Source organism: Thamnophis elegans, chromosome 1, assembly GCF_009769535.1.
Source record: "Thamnophis elegans isolate rThaEle1 chromosome 1, rThaEle1.pri, whole genome shotgun sequence".
Taxonomy (NCBI): Eukaryota; Metazoa; Chordata; class Lepidosauria; order Squamata; family Colubridae; genus Thamnophis; species Thamnophis elegans.
In genome coordinates, this window is record NC_045541.1 from 185,038,009 (window position 1) to 185,052,418 (window position 14,410).

The following is a 14,410-nucleotide window of genomic DNA, read 5'->3' on the forward strand; positions in this document are numbered from 1 at the left end:
CAACTACAACAAAGAGGCTACAAACCATTTGTGTGCACAGGGATTATATCCAGTTAGAGGAAAGTTACTATAGGCCTGGTGATCTCATTATTGGTGGGAATCTGCCTTTGGGAGCCAGTTTTGATTTTACTATCCCACACTTTAATACAGTGAATCCTCTTTTAGATAATGCGTAAGTTTCAGCTGGAGGACAAACATACATCTAAATGGTATTTTCCTTTAAATTCTGGACCCTTTTCACAAATACTACTTATCATTTTTTGCACTGTCCTAGTCCACTATCCTATAGTGTATATAACATTTTGTGCTTCTCTCAATAAAGTTCTCAAAGCTCTTCAAATCGGCTGCACTTATCAATCTCTTCCCTAAGGAAATGATAAAAAATCAAACATGAAGAGGGTGTGTTGGAATAGTGAACACATCAAATTATAATATTAATTTGGGCAGTAACTTTGGGTGGAAAATTAAAATAAAAGCTCAACCCTCTTCTAGTGTTCAGCAGTTATAAAAATCCTTCTCAATGTTGGAATCAGCATTGATGATGAATAATGGCCTTCAGTAAATCTATCAGGTGACCCTCACTGTAGTCCTGAACTCAGCAATGTTTACCACATCTGGAGAAGCTGCACCAAGAGAGACCCTAAATTATTATGGTGAAAGAGGAACAGTTGGGAAGGATTACAGCCATTGAAGGAAAGTGAACTTGGGAGAGATAATAGAAGGTTAAAAAAAGAGAGCCATTATATGGATGGAAATGCTTGTTTCCTTTCAGACAGTCATTCAACTTCAGAAAAGAAAGATCCTTTAAAAAAAAAAACCAATAAAATTTGGGTGTCACTGCCCCAACCAACAGTGAAGCAAGTTCTACCAGCACACAAGCTTTCCTGTAATGTTCCCCAGACTGTTCTCACTAAAGGCTTATGGAAAGCCCCCCGCCCCCCCCCAGAAGAATGAAATATTTTGAGGGATATTCAGAAAAGGCAGAATATTATATTTCTCTAAATGAGAAATGGACAAACATGTTTTTAGAGGCAGGAAGCAGATCTTTTGGGCCCATTAAAAAGATTCAGAAACCAGCCCGTCTCCCTGTCCCCAAGGAGAAACTGGGGAAGCCATCTTTTAGAAATGCAGATTTGCTCATCCATTCAAGACAGGGTATTTTGAAACAGAGGCAGAATGGTAGGATTAGAGGCAGCCCAGAGAAGTCCAAAGCCCCTCCATTGCACCACCTCCAGGGCAGTCCAAACTTCAACCAAATTAACTCAGAGAAGCACTTAAGATTTGCATTTCCTCTTTTGCCTATAGAGGCAGCTATGACTCCTACATAAGCCCTACATGACCCCTATAGGAATCTGACCACAGCCAATGGAATATTAGAGAGCATGTTCTTGCAGAGGAACAGGAAGCTCAAATAAAAAGCCCAGAAAAGGTATAAAACCCACCCACTCTCAACTCCATTTGGTCAGCTGCCCCAGAATCACAAATCGTGGTGGTTCTGATTCATCAATAATCCATCATTCCAATCAACGTCCATGTTTCCAGTGTCTTTCTCCCAGCTTTGTCTTTCTCCCAGCTTGGAACTTAACCAGATGGATATTTCTCCCAACAGGCTCATACCCAGTAACTACCAGCAGTTCCTTGCATTGATGTTTGCTGTCTCTGAGGTCAATAAGGATTTTCTTCTGCTCCCCAACATCACCCTTGGCTTCCACATCTATGGCCATTTCCAGAGGGAGATATCTCTTTCCTTAAACAGTCTCTCCATGCTCTCCTCACGAGGCCAAGTGGTTCCAGATTACAAATGTGATCATCGAGATACTCTGCTCTCTGTCATTGGTGGTCTCAATGCAAAATCTTCAAGGCTGATGGCCTCCATCTTCAGCATCTTTAAAGTCCCACAGGTTAGAGAGCTCCATTGCATACAGTATGGACTAGACAAGTACCAGTAGCACACTCAGAAGCAAAAGTAGTTTTTTGTGGGAGGTGTTAGAAAATGAGCATGTGACTCTTAGTATATTCTTTATTAGAGGGTAGCCATTGTTTTACTGCCATTTATTCTCTGTGTCAAGTTGATGATTTCTTCTCTTCTGATGTACCACAACCAATCAAAATGTGTAACTGGTGGCAGGGCAATAAACCAAATAATGGTGACCCCTGATGTCAATTATCTAACTTTACTTTGTCTTTGAAAAAATTATCTCTTTTTCTCCAGCTCGGTGTTGGCTTTGAGTTCTCTCAGAGAGACAGAAGAGTTTATCCTTCCTTCTTCCAGATTAATCCCAAAGAATCTCCTCAGTATGTGGGATTAATCCAACTGCTCCTGTATTTCCAGTGGAACTGGGTTGGGCTTGTGACCTCTGATGATGACAGAGGAGAAAATTTTATTTCAACTTTGATGCCAATACTCAAGGAGAAGGACATCTGCCTGGCCTTCACTGAAATGGTGAAATTGGATGATATTCAAATGACAATGAGAAAGTTTCTTCTCAATTTCATGACCTGGTTTAAAACAGAAGTGTTCATTCTGTTTGGAGACTTCAGTGTTTCTACCTGTGTAGTTGCAGCAGTAACGAATTATGAAAAAATAAAAAAGGCATCATTTAGGAAAGTTTGGATCTTAACTTCCCATTGGAAAGTTAGTGTAGAGGAATCTCAGGAAGGATTGAACTACATAAAGTTTTTCCAAGGAGTCTTGCATTTCAGGGACCACTCCGGGGATGTCTCAGAATTCATCCACTTCCTCCTGTCTTTAGACCCCTTGAACCCCCAAGGAGATGTCTTTCTCCCTCCATGGTGGGAATTGGTCTTTGGCTGCAAGATCCATAAATCAGGAAAGACCCCTCCACAGGGGGAAAAACAATGTACAGGAAAGGAGACTGTTCAGAATCTACCCAATTACACTTTTGAAATAAGATTGACAGGAGAAAGTTACAATATCTACAATGCTATTTATGCTCTGGCACATGCTTTACATGCAATATTCCGAGCTCAACTGACCATGATGAGGCTTGGAAAGATGATCTCAAATGTCCAGTCATGGCAGGTAATTGCTGTTGGTTGTTACTCAGTCCAGAGATGTTTAGAGAGGAAGCTCCTCATATTAATTTCTTCAGTTACTCAATGTCCGCATGCTTCCATTTCAAGTCATCTTAAAACAGCAATTGTTTAAAACAGCTAAGAACAATATTTCATTGAAAGAGGGTAGAGTGGGGAAAGAGAAGTAAACCAAATCAGGAGTCCATAAGTTCCATAGAGGAAAGTCCTTTATAAAATCCTGAATAGTCATCAACATTTGTCCACATTTGAGGAGAGGAGAGGACCATTCCAAGAGGAAGCATCAGCCCAAAGCAAGATAGCAATCTGGGTATGTTTGTGCAACAGATTTCAGCAGGTCAGTTGAAATCTTAGTGGGCATAAATATGGAACAAAGTTTTTTCTCAGAATGTGCCCTGAACCCAGCTTGTAAAAATACACTCAATATGTTTTAATCTTGCGTTATGTTTCTGTGGATTAGTATCTTCTGTGAACTTGCCATTTTTGTTTAGATTTCCATTTGGTGCACTACTCAGCTTAATGTGTGAAAACGGATTTTGTTTAATAATGGATGGAAACTAACCAAGGATAGAAGCAACCTAGAACTAAGGAGAAATTTCATAACATTGAAAACACCCAGGGGAGCGGCTTTCCTTTAGAAGTTCTGAGTGCTCCATTGATGGAGGTGTTTAGGAAGAGACAGGACAGCCACTTATCTGAAATTGTATAGGGTTTCCTGCTTAAGGATGGGGTTAGACTAGAAGACCTCCAAGGTTCCTTCCAACTTGGTTATTCTTTGTTTCTTTGTCAACCACAGCACACAGCAGGATTCAAAGTGGTCCTAATGGGCTCCTGATCTGAAATCCATCAAGCAAATTTTGCATCAAAGGTTAAAATGTTGGACCTCTCTGAATAGTGAATTGACTAACCAGATCAGGTGCTTCCTTTCACATGTCCCACATGGTCAGATCTGGTCCTGTGTTCTGCTGTCTTTGACTATGAACTAGAGAATTTTCAATGATATACCGTATATACTCGAGTATAGGCCGGCCCGAATATAAGCCGAGGCACCTAATTTTACCACAAAAAACTGGAAAAGTTATTGACTCGAGTATAAGCCTAGGGTGGGAAATGCAGCAGCTACTGGTAAATTTCAAAAATAAAAATAGATACCAATAATGTTTTTGAATATTTATTTCAAAGAAAAACAGTAAACTAGCTCTGGGACATCGCTATGTGGCTGCTTGCCATAACAAGGAGGAGGTGGGACATCGTTGCAGAGCGGCAGGAGGGGGAGGAAGGGGAATCGTAAGACAGCCCTGCATTACATTAGAACGTGAGGAGGGGGAATGGTGCGGTGCGCGCTGCGCGGCAAACTAACACAGAGGGAGGGGAAACTCACAGGGGCGCCGGGCCATTCACGAGCGTCACCCAGTGGCATGGCCCCGCCCCTTTTTCTCCTCCATTTCGGGCAAATTTTTCACTGACTCGAGTATAAGCCGAGGCGGCTTTTTTCAGCACAAAAAAGTGGGCTGAAAAACTCGGCTTATACTTGAGTATATACGGTAAATTATTTATTGATAGGATGATAGAAATTTTGATAGAAATTATTTATTCACTTCTAAAATTCATTTGACAATTAACAAAAACTTGGACCAAAGTAACTATTTAAAAATGCAGGTAGCCAAGTATTCAGGGAGGAAAATCCTATAATTAATTTTGGTGTATGTGTAAAATGTTTGAATGTCTTATATTTTAATTGAACTAGAGTCATGTACCATGTGAAAATAGGAATTTTTTTTGCAGTTTCAGAATTAAACATTTAATGTTGCTCCTGATTGTTCTGATCGTCACCAAGGGAACTCCTATAGCTTTTCATACATAAACTCATCTTCTCAAGATGGCCATTATGTGATGATAGATGACACAAAATCTCATTTATAGCTCTAACCAAATACTTATTTCTAAAGGTGTCTTTCCTTTCAGATTCTTGCCTATTTGAGGAATGTGCAGTTCAACAACAGTGCTGGAGATGAAATTTCCTTCTCAGAAGATGGACTGGGATCTGCTCGTTATGATCTTCTCAACTGGGTTTTCTTCCCCAATCGATCTTTTGTCCCCATGAAGGTTGGACAAGTAATTCCTGAGGCTCCTCCAGGCCAGGATTTCTCCATTAACTCTGATGGAATCGTCTGGGCCACAAAGGTGAGGTATGAGGAAATGTTGTAAGTTAACAAAAATATTCATTCTCTTCTGGAGATGCAGAACATCTTCCTAACTTGAAAAATAACCAATTGAGTCAGAAATCATGGCAATCTTTTGGTTAAAAATCTGCTTTGCATGTAACACATTTGAGGTCTGATGTGTGTCATTCCATAGAGGGTAAGGCTTGGGAGTATCATCTGCTTGAAATGCAGAATGCAATTACAGCAAGCAACGGTGAGTTCCTTGGACCATTGATGCTCAATTCATGGTTCTTTCTTTTAGAAATGCTGTAGTTCAGTCATAAGCCTTCCTCTGAAGGCTGAGATCCCAGTTCTAGTCTTCCACATTCATGAGTGTGTCGGGCCTGAATCCCTCAGGACCGTTTTTGATTGCTGATTGAGAGTGGCAAAATATTTATTTAGAAAAAAAATCTGATATAAATAAGAAAGGGAAATAGGAATGGGAAAAGAATGAACGTAGCAGGTTCATTGCTTAGATCTTTTCAAGTATTTCTCTTTCAGAAGGTGCCCTTTGCCAGGTGTGGCATGAAGAGATGCCATGCAGGAGAAAGGAGAAGAGTTCAAGAGGGCAAGCAGGTTTGCTGCTACCAGTGTGATGCTTGTCCAGAAGGGACCATTTCTAATCAGACAGGTAGAGTGTCAACTAGGCAACCCAACAAAAGTAGCCACTCTCAGGAACTTTGTAATCCAAAAACAAAACTTTATTGGATACACCATTTCAGTACTGAAGAATCAAAACCAGCTCTGGTTTTTCCCACACAAGGCTTACATGGTTAAACAATAGCTTGTCATTCTACCCACCACTGGCTGTTCACATTGACCAATTATAAATCATACTTTTGTTTTGAGAACAGTTCACTTCTTTGTTGGACAACTTCAGCAATGGCATGGGTAGGTTCTTGGCTCTCACTGTCCGTCTCTGAAGCATCTGCATTTTTTCTCACCCTTCCCTCCCAGTTTTTTGGCAAGTTGAATAATGATAAGATTCAAACATATTTTTTTTTTAAAAAGTTCAATCTTGATATAAAGCAGACAACAAATGTAAATCTTCCAGGTTCATTTTTATTTGTTATTGTTGTCATTTGTGATGAGAATGAGATGCACTCATCTTTTTCAGCAGAACCTTTCAGTAAACTGTCCTGGTCAAAGAGGACACCTTTCCTAATCCTCAGCAATTGCTTGCAGGATATATGTAGGGCACAATTTGTGAATCCCCAACTTGCATTTCTATTCATAAACAAACATCCAGCATGGAAAACTAACTTCCAATCTTGTTCTAGGGAAGTGGTGTGGTTAAGCTTTAATTTGTATCATTTAGAGTGTGATTCTCCTGGCAGTTCTATCAACCTCTGAGGAAATAGACCTGCTAGAGAATCCATCTATTTATGTCTCTTTAATAGAGTAGGAATGATCAAGGAAATCTGAATGAACACATTTGAGGTACAAAGCAAAGAAGCTAAGGCAGGGATAATGTACACAGAAACAAAACAACAGCATTCCTGGATATCAGATCTGTCAGTCTTCTGTGGGTTCCAGTACAAAGTAGGGGGAAAAACCGACAGCAATCTCAGACTGAAAGCCATATTACTCATAGAAGTGCACAGTGAATGGATAGCTGGAACTGAACAAATCCTTGTCTCTGGCTAATTTATCCCCAGGATCATCATCAATGAAGGATGATTTGCTTTTTCATGCTCCAAAAATTGCACAGTGGGTTCTTTCATCACTTCCTTTGTGGGTAGGTCAACAGCAGAATAATAGTGTCTCAAGAAATCCTTAGACAAAGATTTTTTTTATTTTATTGATTTTCTATTAAATTCATTTCTTAGTGCTTAAGAAACATCCTGTTGTCTGGGTATTTAATTTGCTTAACAATGCAGATTATATTCTTTATCTCCATCCTTTTTTTCCAACCATTGGTAAAATAATTTCCATGTTTGATAATAATGTACATCCTCTTTCTTTTTAATTTTCAATGTTAATATATCCATTTCTGCACAATCTAGTATCTTCTTGACTTTTTCTTCACCTTGTGGTACATCTTAATTTTTCCAGTATTGTGTGAAAATAATTTTCACTGCTGTTAAGACATGTAATATTAAATACATATTTTGATCATGTTTTTCTGATATTATACCTAATAAAAACAATTCAGGTTTAAAATCTACAAAGATTCTTGATTTCAGATGCAGCTCACTGTGAACCCTGCCTAGAAGACCAATATCCCAACAAGGACAAGGACCAATGCATTGCCAAGAAGATCCACTTCCTCTCCTATCAAGAAACCCTGGGATACATTTTAGTTTTTCTTGCTCTTTTTCTCTCAGTGATCACTTCTGCAGTCCTGGTGATTTTCTATAAACATCATGACACACCAATCGTCAAAGCCAACAACCGAGATCTCACCTACATCCTCCTAGTCTCCCTCCTCCTCTGCTTCCTCTGCTCCTTCCTCTTCATTGGTCAACCTGGGAAGATCACGTGTCTCTTCCAACAATCTGCCTTTGCCACTCTCTTTGCCCTCGTAATTTCCTCTGTGTTGGCAAAGACTGTCATGGTGGTTCTGGCCTTCATGGCTACCAAGCCAGGAAACAAGGCAAGGAAACTCTTAGGAAAACCACTGACCAACTCCATTGTCATAGCCTGCCCTCTGGTCCAAGCACTTATTTGTGCCACATGGCTGGGAACCTTTCCCCCTTTTCCTAACTTGGACTTCCAGTCCTTGTTTGGAGAAATTATCTTGGAATGTAAGCAAGGCTCAGGTTTCATGTTTTATGGTGTCCTCTCTTACCTAGGAATGTTGGCCCTCATTAGTTTCACAGTGGCATTTCTAGCTAGGAAATTGCCCGACAGCTTTAATGAGGCCAAGTTCATTACTTTTAGCATGCTGGTCTTTTGCAGTGTTTGGATCTCCTTCCTCCCCACTTACCTGAGTACCAAAGGGAAGTCCATGGTAGCTGTGGAGATCTTCTCCATTTTGACCTCTGGAGCTGCTCTCTTGGCGTGTATCTTTTTCCCCAAATGCTACATTTTTCTTCTGAGACCCGATCTGAATAGGAGAGAAAATTTAGTAAGAAGCAAGAATTTGTAACTCATGGAAGAATCAGCTTCATTTATATTTGTCTTTGAGAGATGTTTAAAATATTTATGATTTCTTAAAAAAAAAGGGATGGCATTGAAGAGGAATTTCTCCATTAAACATTCCTAGTTCCAGTTTACATGTGGTCAATGGCAAACACCCACTTTATCATGTTTTCAAAGTATTGTCATGTTGTCCAGTGCCTGATGTGGATGGAAAACTAGTTATTAAAGATGTATTCATTATTTCACGGAGGACATTTTCTCATTCTATTGTGTTTAATTTAATTATTTTTTAAAAAATAGTGTTTCAAAGAGTTGGTATGAGTGCTTTTAAGCATGTATGGTTATTTCCTTAGATATCTGAGGCATCTCTACCTGTTCTATATCTGTATTCAGTTATTTTTAATAACATCTCCCTTCCCATAAAATGGCCTCTTGTGTGAGTAACAGAAACATCGGAAGAATGTGTGTGAATTGGCCCATAGAATAGAAAACTTGAATTCTTTGGTTTTCAATGAACTTTAATAAAATGCCTATGGCAATGTAAGTGACATACTTTTTTATTAAGAGAATATTTCTCTGTTGAAAATACTAACAATTGAAGAGTTGCAACATAATTGATAGTTTGCTAATTGTGAATATCTATGCTTACATCATCAATTCCTTATGCATAGACCATTTTATCCTCCTTTCTCAAATGAATGAATATGGCTGCATCCTTTGGTCTTCAAGGGTTCCTCCCACTATTCTCTGGAGAAAAGTTATCCTTGGCAACCTCTTAACAAGCAATACTGCTGTGAGACTTGATTATTTCTTTTTGGTCCTGCATTTGAAGCCTGAAGTATTAAGCAGTTGTAATAGCTACATATACATTACTGATAGTCTTTCTTTAGCAACAATAATGAAATAGTAACTTTGCAACCCATCACATTGATGAGAATGGTGCAATTGACTTCAGTTGCCACCTCACCCCAGCCTTCCCTTTTCAGCTAACCCACCATGGCTGCATCTCCCAATCAGTTCCTCCCTGATAGCCCCACCCTATCTTCCCCCCAACTGATTCTCTTCAGACACCCCTCCCCAGACACCCTCCCCCATTGCCTCACCCCAAGAGATTCACTGTAGTACAAATAGCCGTGGAAGCTTTGCCATGTGGGACAATTGGCTGTACATGTTTCAATGGTTCCCAGAACAAAACCATTCCCAGAAGGTCCTTCCCACTGCTCCAATCTCCTATTCCAAGGTAGTGTTGACTAGCCAAGATGGGTATAGATCTACTTCACAGGTGGTCACATTTACATCCCAAGGACTCTATTGACTTCCTTGGGATTGACAGGACCAAATTGTTCATAAGTAACTGGTCAAGTCCTTTCGTCATCCATCTCCATAGAATCTTCCCACTGCTTGGCCTCCAACTGGGAACAGATCCAAGCAATTTTATCAACTGGATGCACAAAGACCCAATTTTATCAACCAGATGCACAGATAATTCCTCTGTGAAGCCTGAAGTAAAACCTACATGTGGCCCTTACCCAGAAGCTTCTGGACAATCTTTAAAAAGCCCATAGGGTGTCACTCAGTGCTATAAGAAGTGTAATAAGAATGGAGAAATGTTGATATTTTGCAGCTTGTACTGCTTTGGAGTAGGTCTTAAAAGAAGCTGGAGTTCAGATATGTCAAACACAAGGCCTATCCCACCCTGGTTCAAGTACAGGAGATGGCGAGTGCACAGGGGCCCATAGTGTCTGGCAGTAACCATGCCTGTGCTGCACCGGTAGGTCCAAGCAAAAGGACTGCTGGTATGGCCCTCCAAGGCAGGATAGGAATGTGATCAGGCCTGCTGAATGCACTGGGTGGGAACCTGCTCACCCGCCCATTCTGTCCCACCATTTGTTTTTGCTTCCCCATGGCCATCCCACCTGGGACAGGGCAGGCCAAATCCAATTCCTCCCTCCATGCATCTACTTCCACCTGCTGCTGGTGCTACTGCCATGGGGCTCAGCCCATGCTGTCCATATCTCCTCCTCCAGTTCTACTGGAGATGTGGGATGAGCCTCCTGACTGCTGTTCCATATGCAATGGCCTCTGTTGATGGGAAAGGTGGTGAGCTCCTATCCCCAAGTTGTAATTAGGACTCCCTTTCCAACTCTGCCACATTCAACTTCAGTCCCAGAGCTGAGCAATGTGTCTTACACTGACATAACGTGTGGGCCTGCAGCCAGGCCACCCCACATTGTCCCCTGCCATGCCTTCAAGCAGTGGCACCAGCAGCAGAATCCCCTTCCAGCAGGAGCCCCACTGACCCTCAGCCCTGGAAGTGTAGCCTGGGCAAGGAGAGTGAGCACAGCAACAGAGCCTGGAGAAGGAATCAAGCAGGCAAGAATTGGGGCTCAGTGGCAGAGTCCTGACCCCCTGGGAACTCAACGGTCAGGTGCCTGCTGCCCAAGACCCCAAGTGGACTATGATGCCATCTCTCCCCTTGTGACCCGAGAGTGTCAGTGAGGCTCCTCCAGTGTATCAGAGCCTTGCACCCACCCTGGTCTCACCCCTGATTACAGATATTGTATTTATATGGTAGCTGTCAAACCATTAACCAATTAGAACGTTGCCATTCTCCCACCAGAATGCCTCAGCGTTTGAGCCAATGAAAACCCTCATCCAGATTGAGTGACACTGGCCGGTCGTAACTCGAGTACACAACAGTTGGTGCAGTGGCAACGATCCCAACTGGTCCTGTGAATGAATCTTCAAGAAAAGAGTTTCAGATCTGACAATTTGGGGAGCAGCACCCCGAAAGACCAAAAGAGACCCCAGATTACAATTCCTACCCTTAGCTACAGCAACAGAAATTTAAAAGTCTTGCTAAAAATGCAATTATATCCTGAGATTCTTCCTCAAATTCCATTTCTGCCTTGTGCCACTATTCCCAAGAAGCCCTCCTATTATCTGAGCAAACGAGGGCAAAAGCCAAAAAACATCTTCTGTGCAAGGTTCACTTTCATGTAGGTCAATTACACAACTTCCCCATGACTCCATCTGCTCTGTGCATTACAAGAAGAGACACAAACATGTTTTCTATTCTGCTGTATGAAGAGAAGCTGTTGCTAAGAGGATGGGACAATGGCTTTTCCCTGCAATTATCAGAGGAACAGTCATTCTCCACGTATCCCCTGTGGATTTCTAGACACAAAGATCTTCCAGGATAAAACTTGCTCTAAAAAATATCTCTGAGTTCATCAGCTGAGGGGCAGAACATGTCACCTTAGCCTGTCTTGCCAAGACCTCACTCCTGGGTTGGAAGAGACTCAAGTGCTTTTGTTTCCTCTATGGTCATGGCCCAAGCACAGGTAAGAAGTATTGTTGATCTAAATTTCTCCTGGTGCCATCCAGGTGAGAAAGGTGGTGTCTCATCTGTTAAGGTTCCAGTGAGATTTCAGGAATGTTCAAATCAGTTTCTACACAAACCTTCATTTCTGTTCTAGGAGGGAAGAAGTCAAGAATGACCGGGCAGCAGTCATGCTGTGGTTGATGTTGCTGCTCTTCTGGCTCCTACTTCCAACTGCCGTGAAGAGGCTGCAAAGCATATGTGTGTACAGGGGTTATATGAGTTTACAGAAAAGCAGCTATAAGCCTGGTGATTTCATTATTGGTGGGAATTTGCCCTTGGGAACCATTGTAAACTCTACTGTCACAGACTTTAGTATATTGAATTCTTATCTCAATAGTACGTAAGTTTCAACTGGAGGGGAAACATGCAGATAATTGTTCTCTTTGCTTTAAATTCAGGAACCCCTTTTATAAATACTTCTTCTCTGTGTATTCAAATGTCCTGGTGTTGTGCACTTTTTGTATTTTTCTCAATAAATTAGCAAACTCTTAAAATAGGCTGGGATTCTCAATCAGGAAGACGATAACCAACAAAAATGAAGAGGGAAACAGTACCAGCCTAGTGATGAAGTCAAATTATATTAATCTGTAGTAGAAAAAACAAATAAAAGCAATTCACAATATACAGTACTTTTCATGCGTTCAGGAGTTACACAAATCCCTCTCGGTTTTGGAATCAGCATTGCTCAGTTCTAATGGCCTTCAATAAATCTATGAGGTGACCCCCACTGTAGTCCTGTGCTCAGAAATCCTTACCCCACCTGAAGAAGCTGCTCCAAGAGAGACCCTAAATAATTACAGTGAAGGGGGAGCAGTTGGAAAGGATTGCAGCCATTGCAGCAAAGTAAATATAGCAGGGATGACAGAGAGAAGAAAACAGTCCATGATATCTATGGAAAGGCTTCTCTCCTTTCTCACAAAGTCATCCAAGTTTAGCCAAAGTAAATCTTTTGAAAAATCCCCAAACAAATGAAATTTGGGAGTTTCTGCCAAATTCAGTGAAGAAAATTCTGCAGCCATGCACAAGGTTTCCTGTAATGTTCTCCAATGTTTTTCTCACTACAGACACATCAATTTTTACTACCAGCAGTTCCTTGCATTGATGTTTGCTGTCTCTGAGGTCAATAAGGATTTTCTTCTGCTCCCCAACATCACCCTTGGCATCAACATCTATGGCCATTTCCAGTGGGAGATGGATATTTCCTTCGACATCCTCTCTTTGCTCTCCTCATGAGGCCAAGTCGTTCCAGGTTACAAATGTGACCTGCAGGACACTCTGCTCTCTGCCATTGGTGGTCTCAGTGCCAAGTCCTCAAGGCAGATGGCCTCCATCTTCAGCATTTTTAAGGTCCCACAGGTAAGAGAGCTTTATCCGATACAGTGTGGAATAGACAGAGATCAAAAACACACAAAGAAGCCAAAGATGAAACTAAAGGTAGTTTTTTGTTGATGGATATAATGAGCTTGTAACAGTTAGATAATTCTTTATTAAAGGGTAGCCGTCATTTTAGTACCATTTATTCTCTATATCAGGTTGTTGGTTTCTTCTATTATCTTCTGATATACCACAATCAATAAAAATGTTGTTATCAAATATTATGGATGTTTAGCTAGAATAGGACATAAGGATTCAGTGCTATTGGAAGATTTTAGAAATATCAAATGAAATGCCAGTATGTGGTTATGCATTAAATCTTGGTATATTTTATGATGAAGGATGTTTAAACAATTATAGTTAAATAAAAATGGAAGTATAAGGGTAACATGTATAAATATCTGAGTTAAAATACTACGGCAGAAGATATAAGATGGTTTTGTTATTGGAAAAATGCAGGCTGATAGATGGAAGAATATAACTTAAAACTAGTTAAACTTAGTGAAACTTAGTAATAATAGATATAACTAAATAAATAATTAATAATGACAATAATGTATACAACGTGCAGTGTTATGATAAGTAATAATTGGATATGAATATTGATTAGGAGTAAAATGTTATGATACAGGATATAGTTAAATAAAGGAGGGATAAAGATGACAACTTATATACATATACATGAGTATAATATAAGGAAACTAGATGAAAAGTGGCAACAGCGATCTGGAAAGGAGGATTAGAAAAGGCTGCTTTTAAATATTATGGATGTTTAGCTAGAATAGGACATAAGGATTCAGTGTTATTGGAGGATTTTAGAAATATTAAATGAAATGCCAGTATGTGGTTATGTATTAAATTTTGGTATAGTTTATGATGAAGGACATTTAAATAATTATAGTCAAACATAAATGGAGGCTTAACAGTAACATGTATAAATAATTGAGTTAAAATAGTTGACTTAATATGAATTATGTTTGATGACTGTGAAAGAGATGCATGAAAACCTTCTGTAACCAACTGATACACTTTCTACAGTATGTATGGATGAGAATTTTTTTTATATTGTTTCTTATGTTTAAAAATAAAAAAATGCAAAAAATGTTTAAGAAGGGAAGAAGATTAAGTTTGTCAATCAAAGAGAGTCAGTCTAACTGTGAGCCATCAACCACACAATGGTCACTACTAAAGTCAGCATAAAACTTTTACTTGGTCTTTGAAAAAAGAATCTCTTTTTCTCCAGCTCGGGGTTGGCTTTGAGTTCTCTCAGCGAGAGAGAAAAGTTTATTCTTCCTTCTTCCAGATTAAT

General features: G+C 40.2%; 1 protein-coding gene across 1 annotated transcript; it reads left to right on the top strand.

The window, feature by feature from the left end:
* The first annotated feature begins 1,589 nt into the window (after positions 1 to 1,589).
* Positions 1,590 to 12,960, top strand: LOC116507130 (vomeronasal type-2 receptor 26-like). Its single transcript, XM_032215080.1, has 7 exons — positions 1,590 to 1,901; positions 2,333 to 3,043; positions 5,161 to 5,238; positions 5,760 to 5,889; positions 7,445 to 8,345; positions 11,822 to 12,067; positions 12,792 to 12,960. The coding sequence occupies exons 1-7, from the start codon at positions 1,590 to 1,592 to the stop codon at positions 12,958 to 12,960; spliced, it is 2,547 nt and encodes an 848-aa protein (XP_032070971.1).
* Positions 12,961 to 14,410: the final 1,450 nt, after the last annotated feature.

What these genes read in the sequence shown, in the direction of transcription:
- LOC116507130 (XM_032215080.1), top strand. Translation starts at nt 1,590, where the DNA reads ATGGATATTTCTCCCAACAGGCTCATACCCAGTAACTACCAGCAGTTC. An exon ending in GACCATTTCTAATCAGACAG is followed by an intron (nt 5,890 to 7,444) that starts GTAGAGTGTCAA and finishes TCTTGATTTCAG; the next exon opens with ATGCAGCTCACTGTGAACCC. An exon ending in AATTCTTATCTCAATAGTAC is followed by an intron (nt 12,068 to 12,791) that starts GTAAGTTTCAAC and finishes TTCTCACTACAG; the next exon opens with ACACATCAATTTTTACTACC.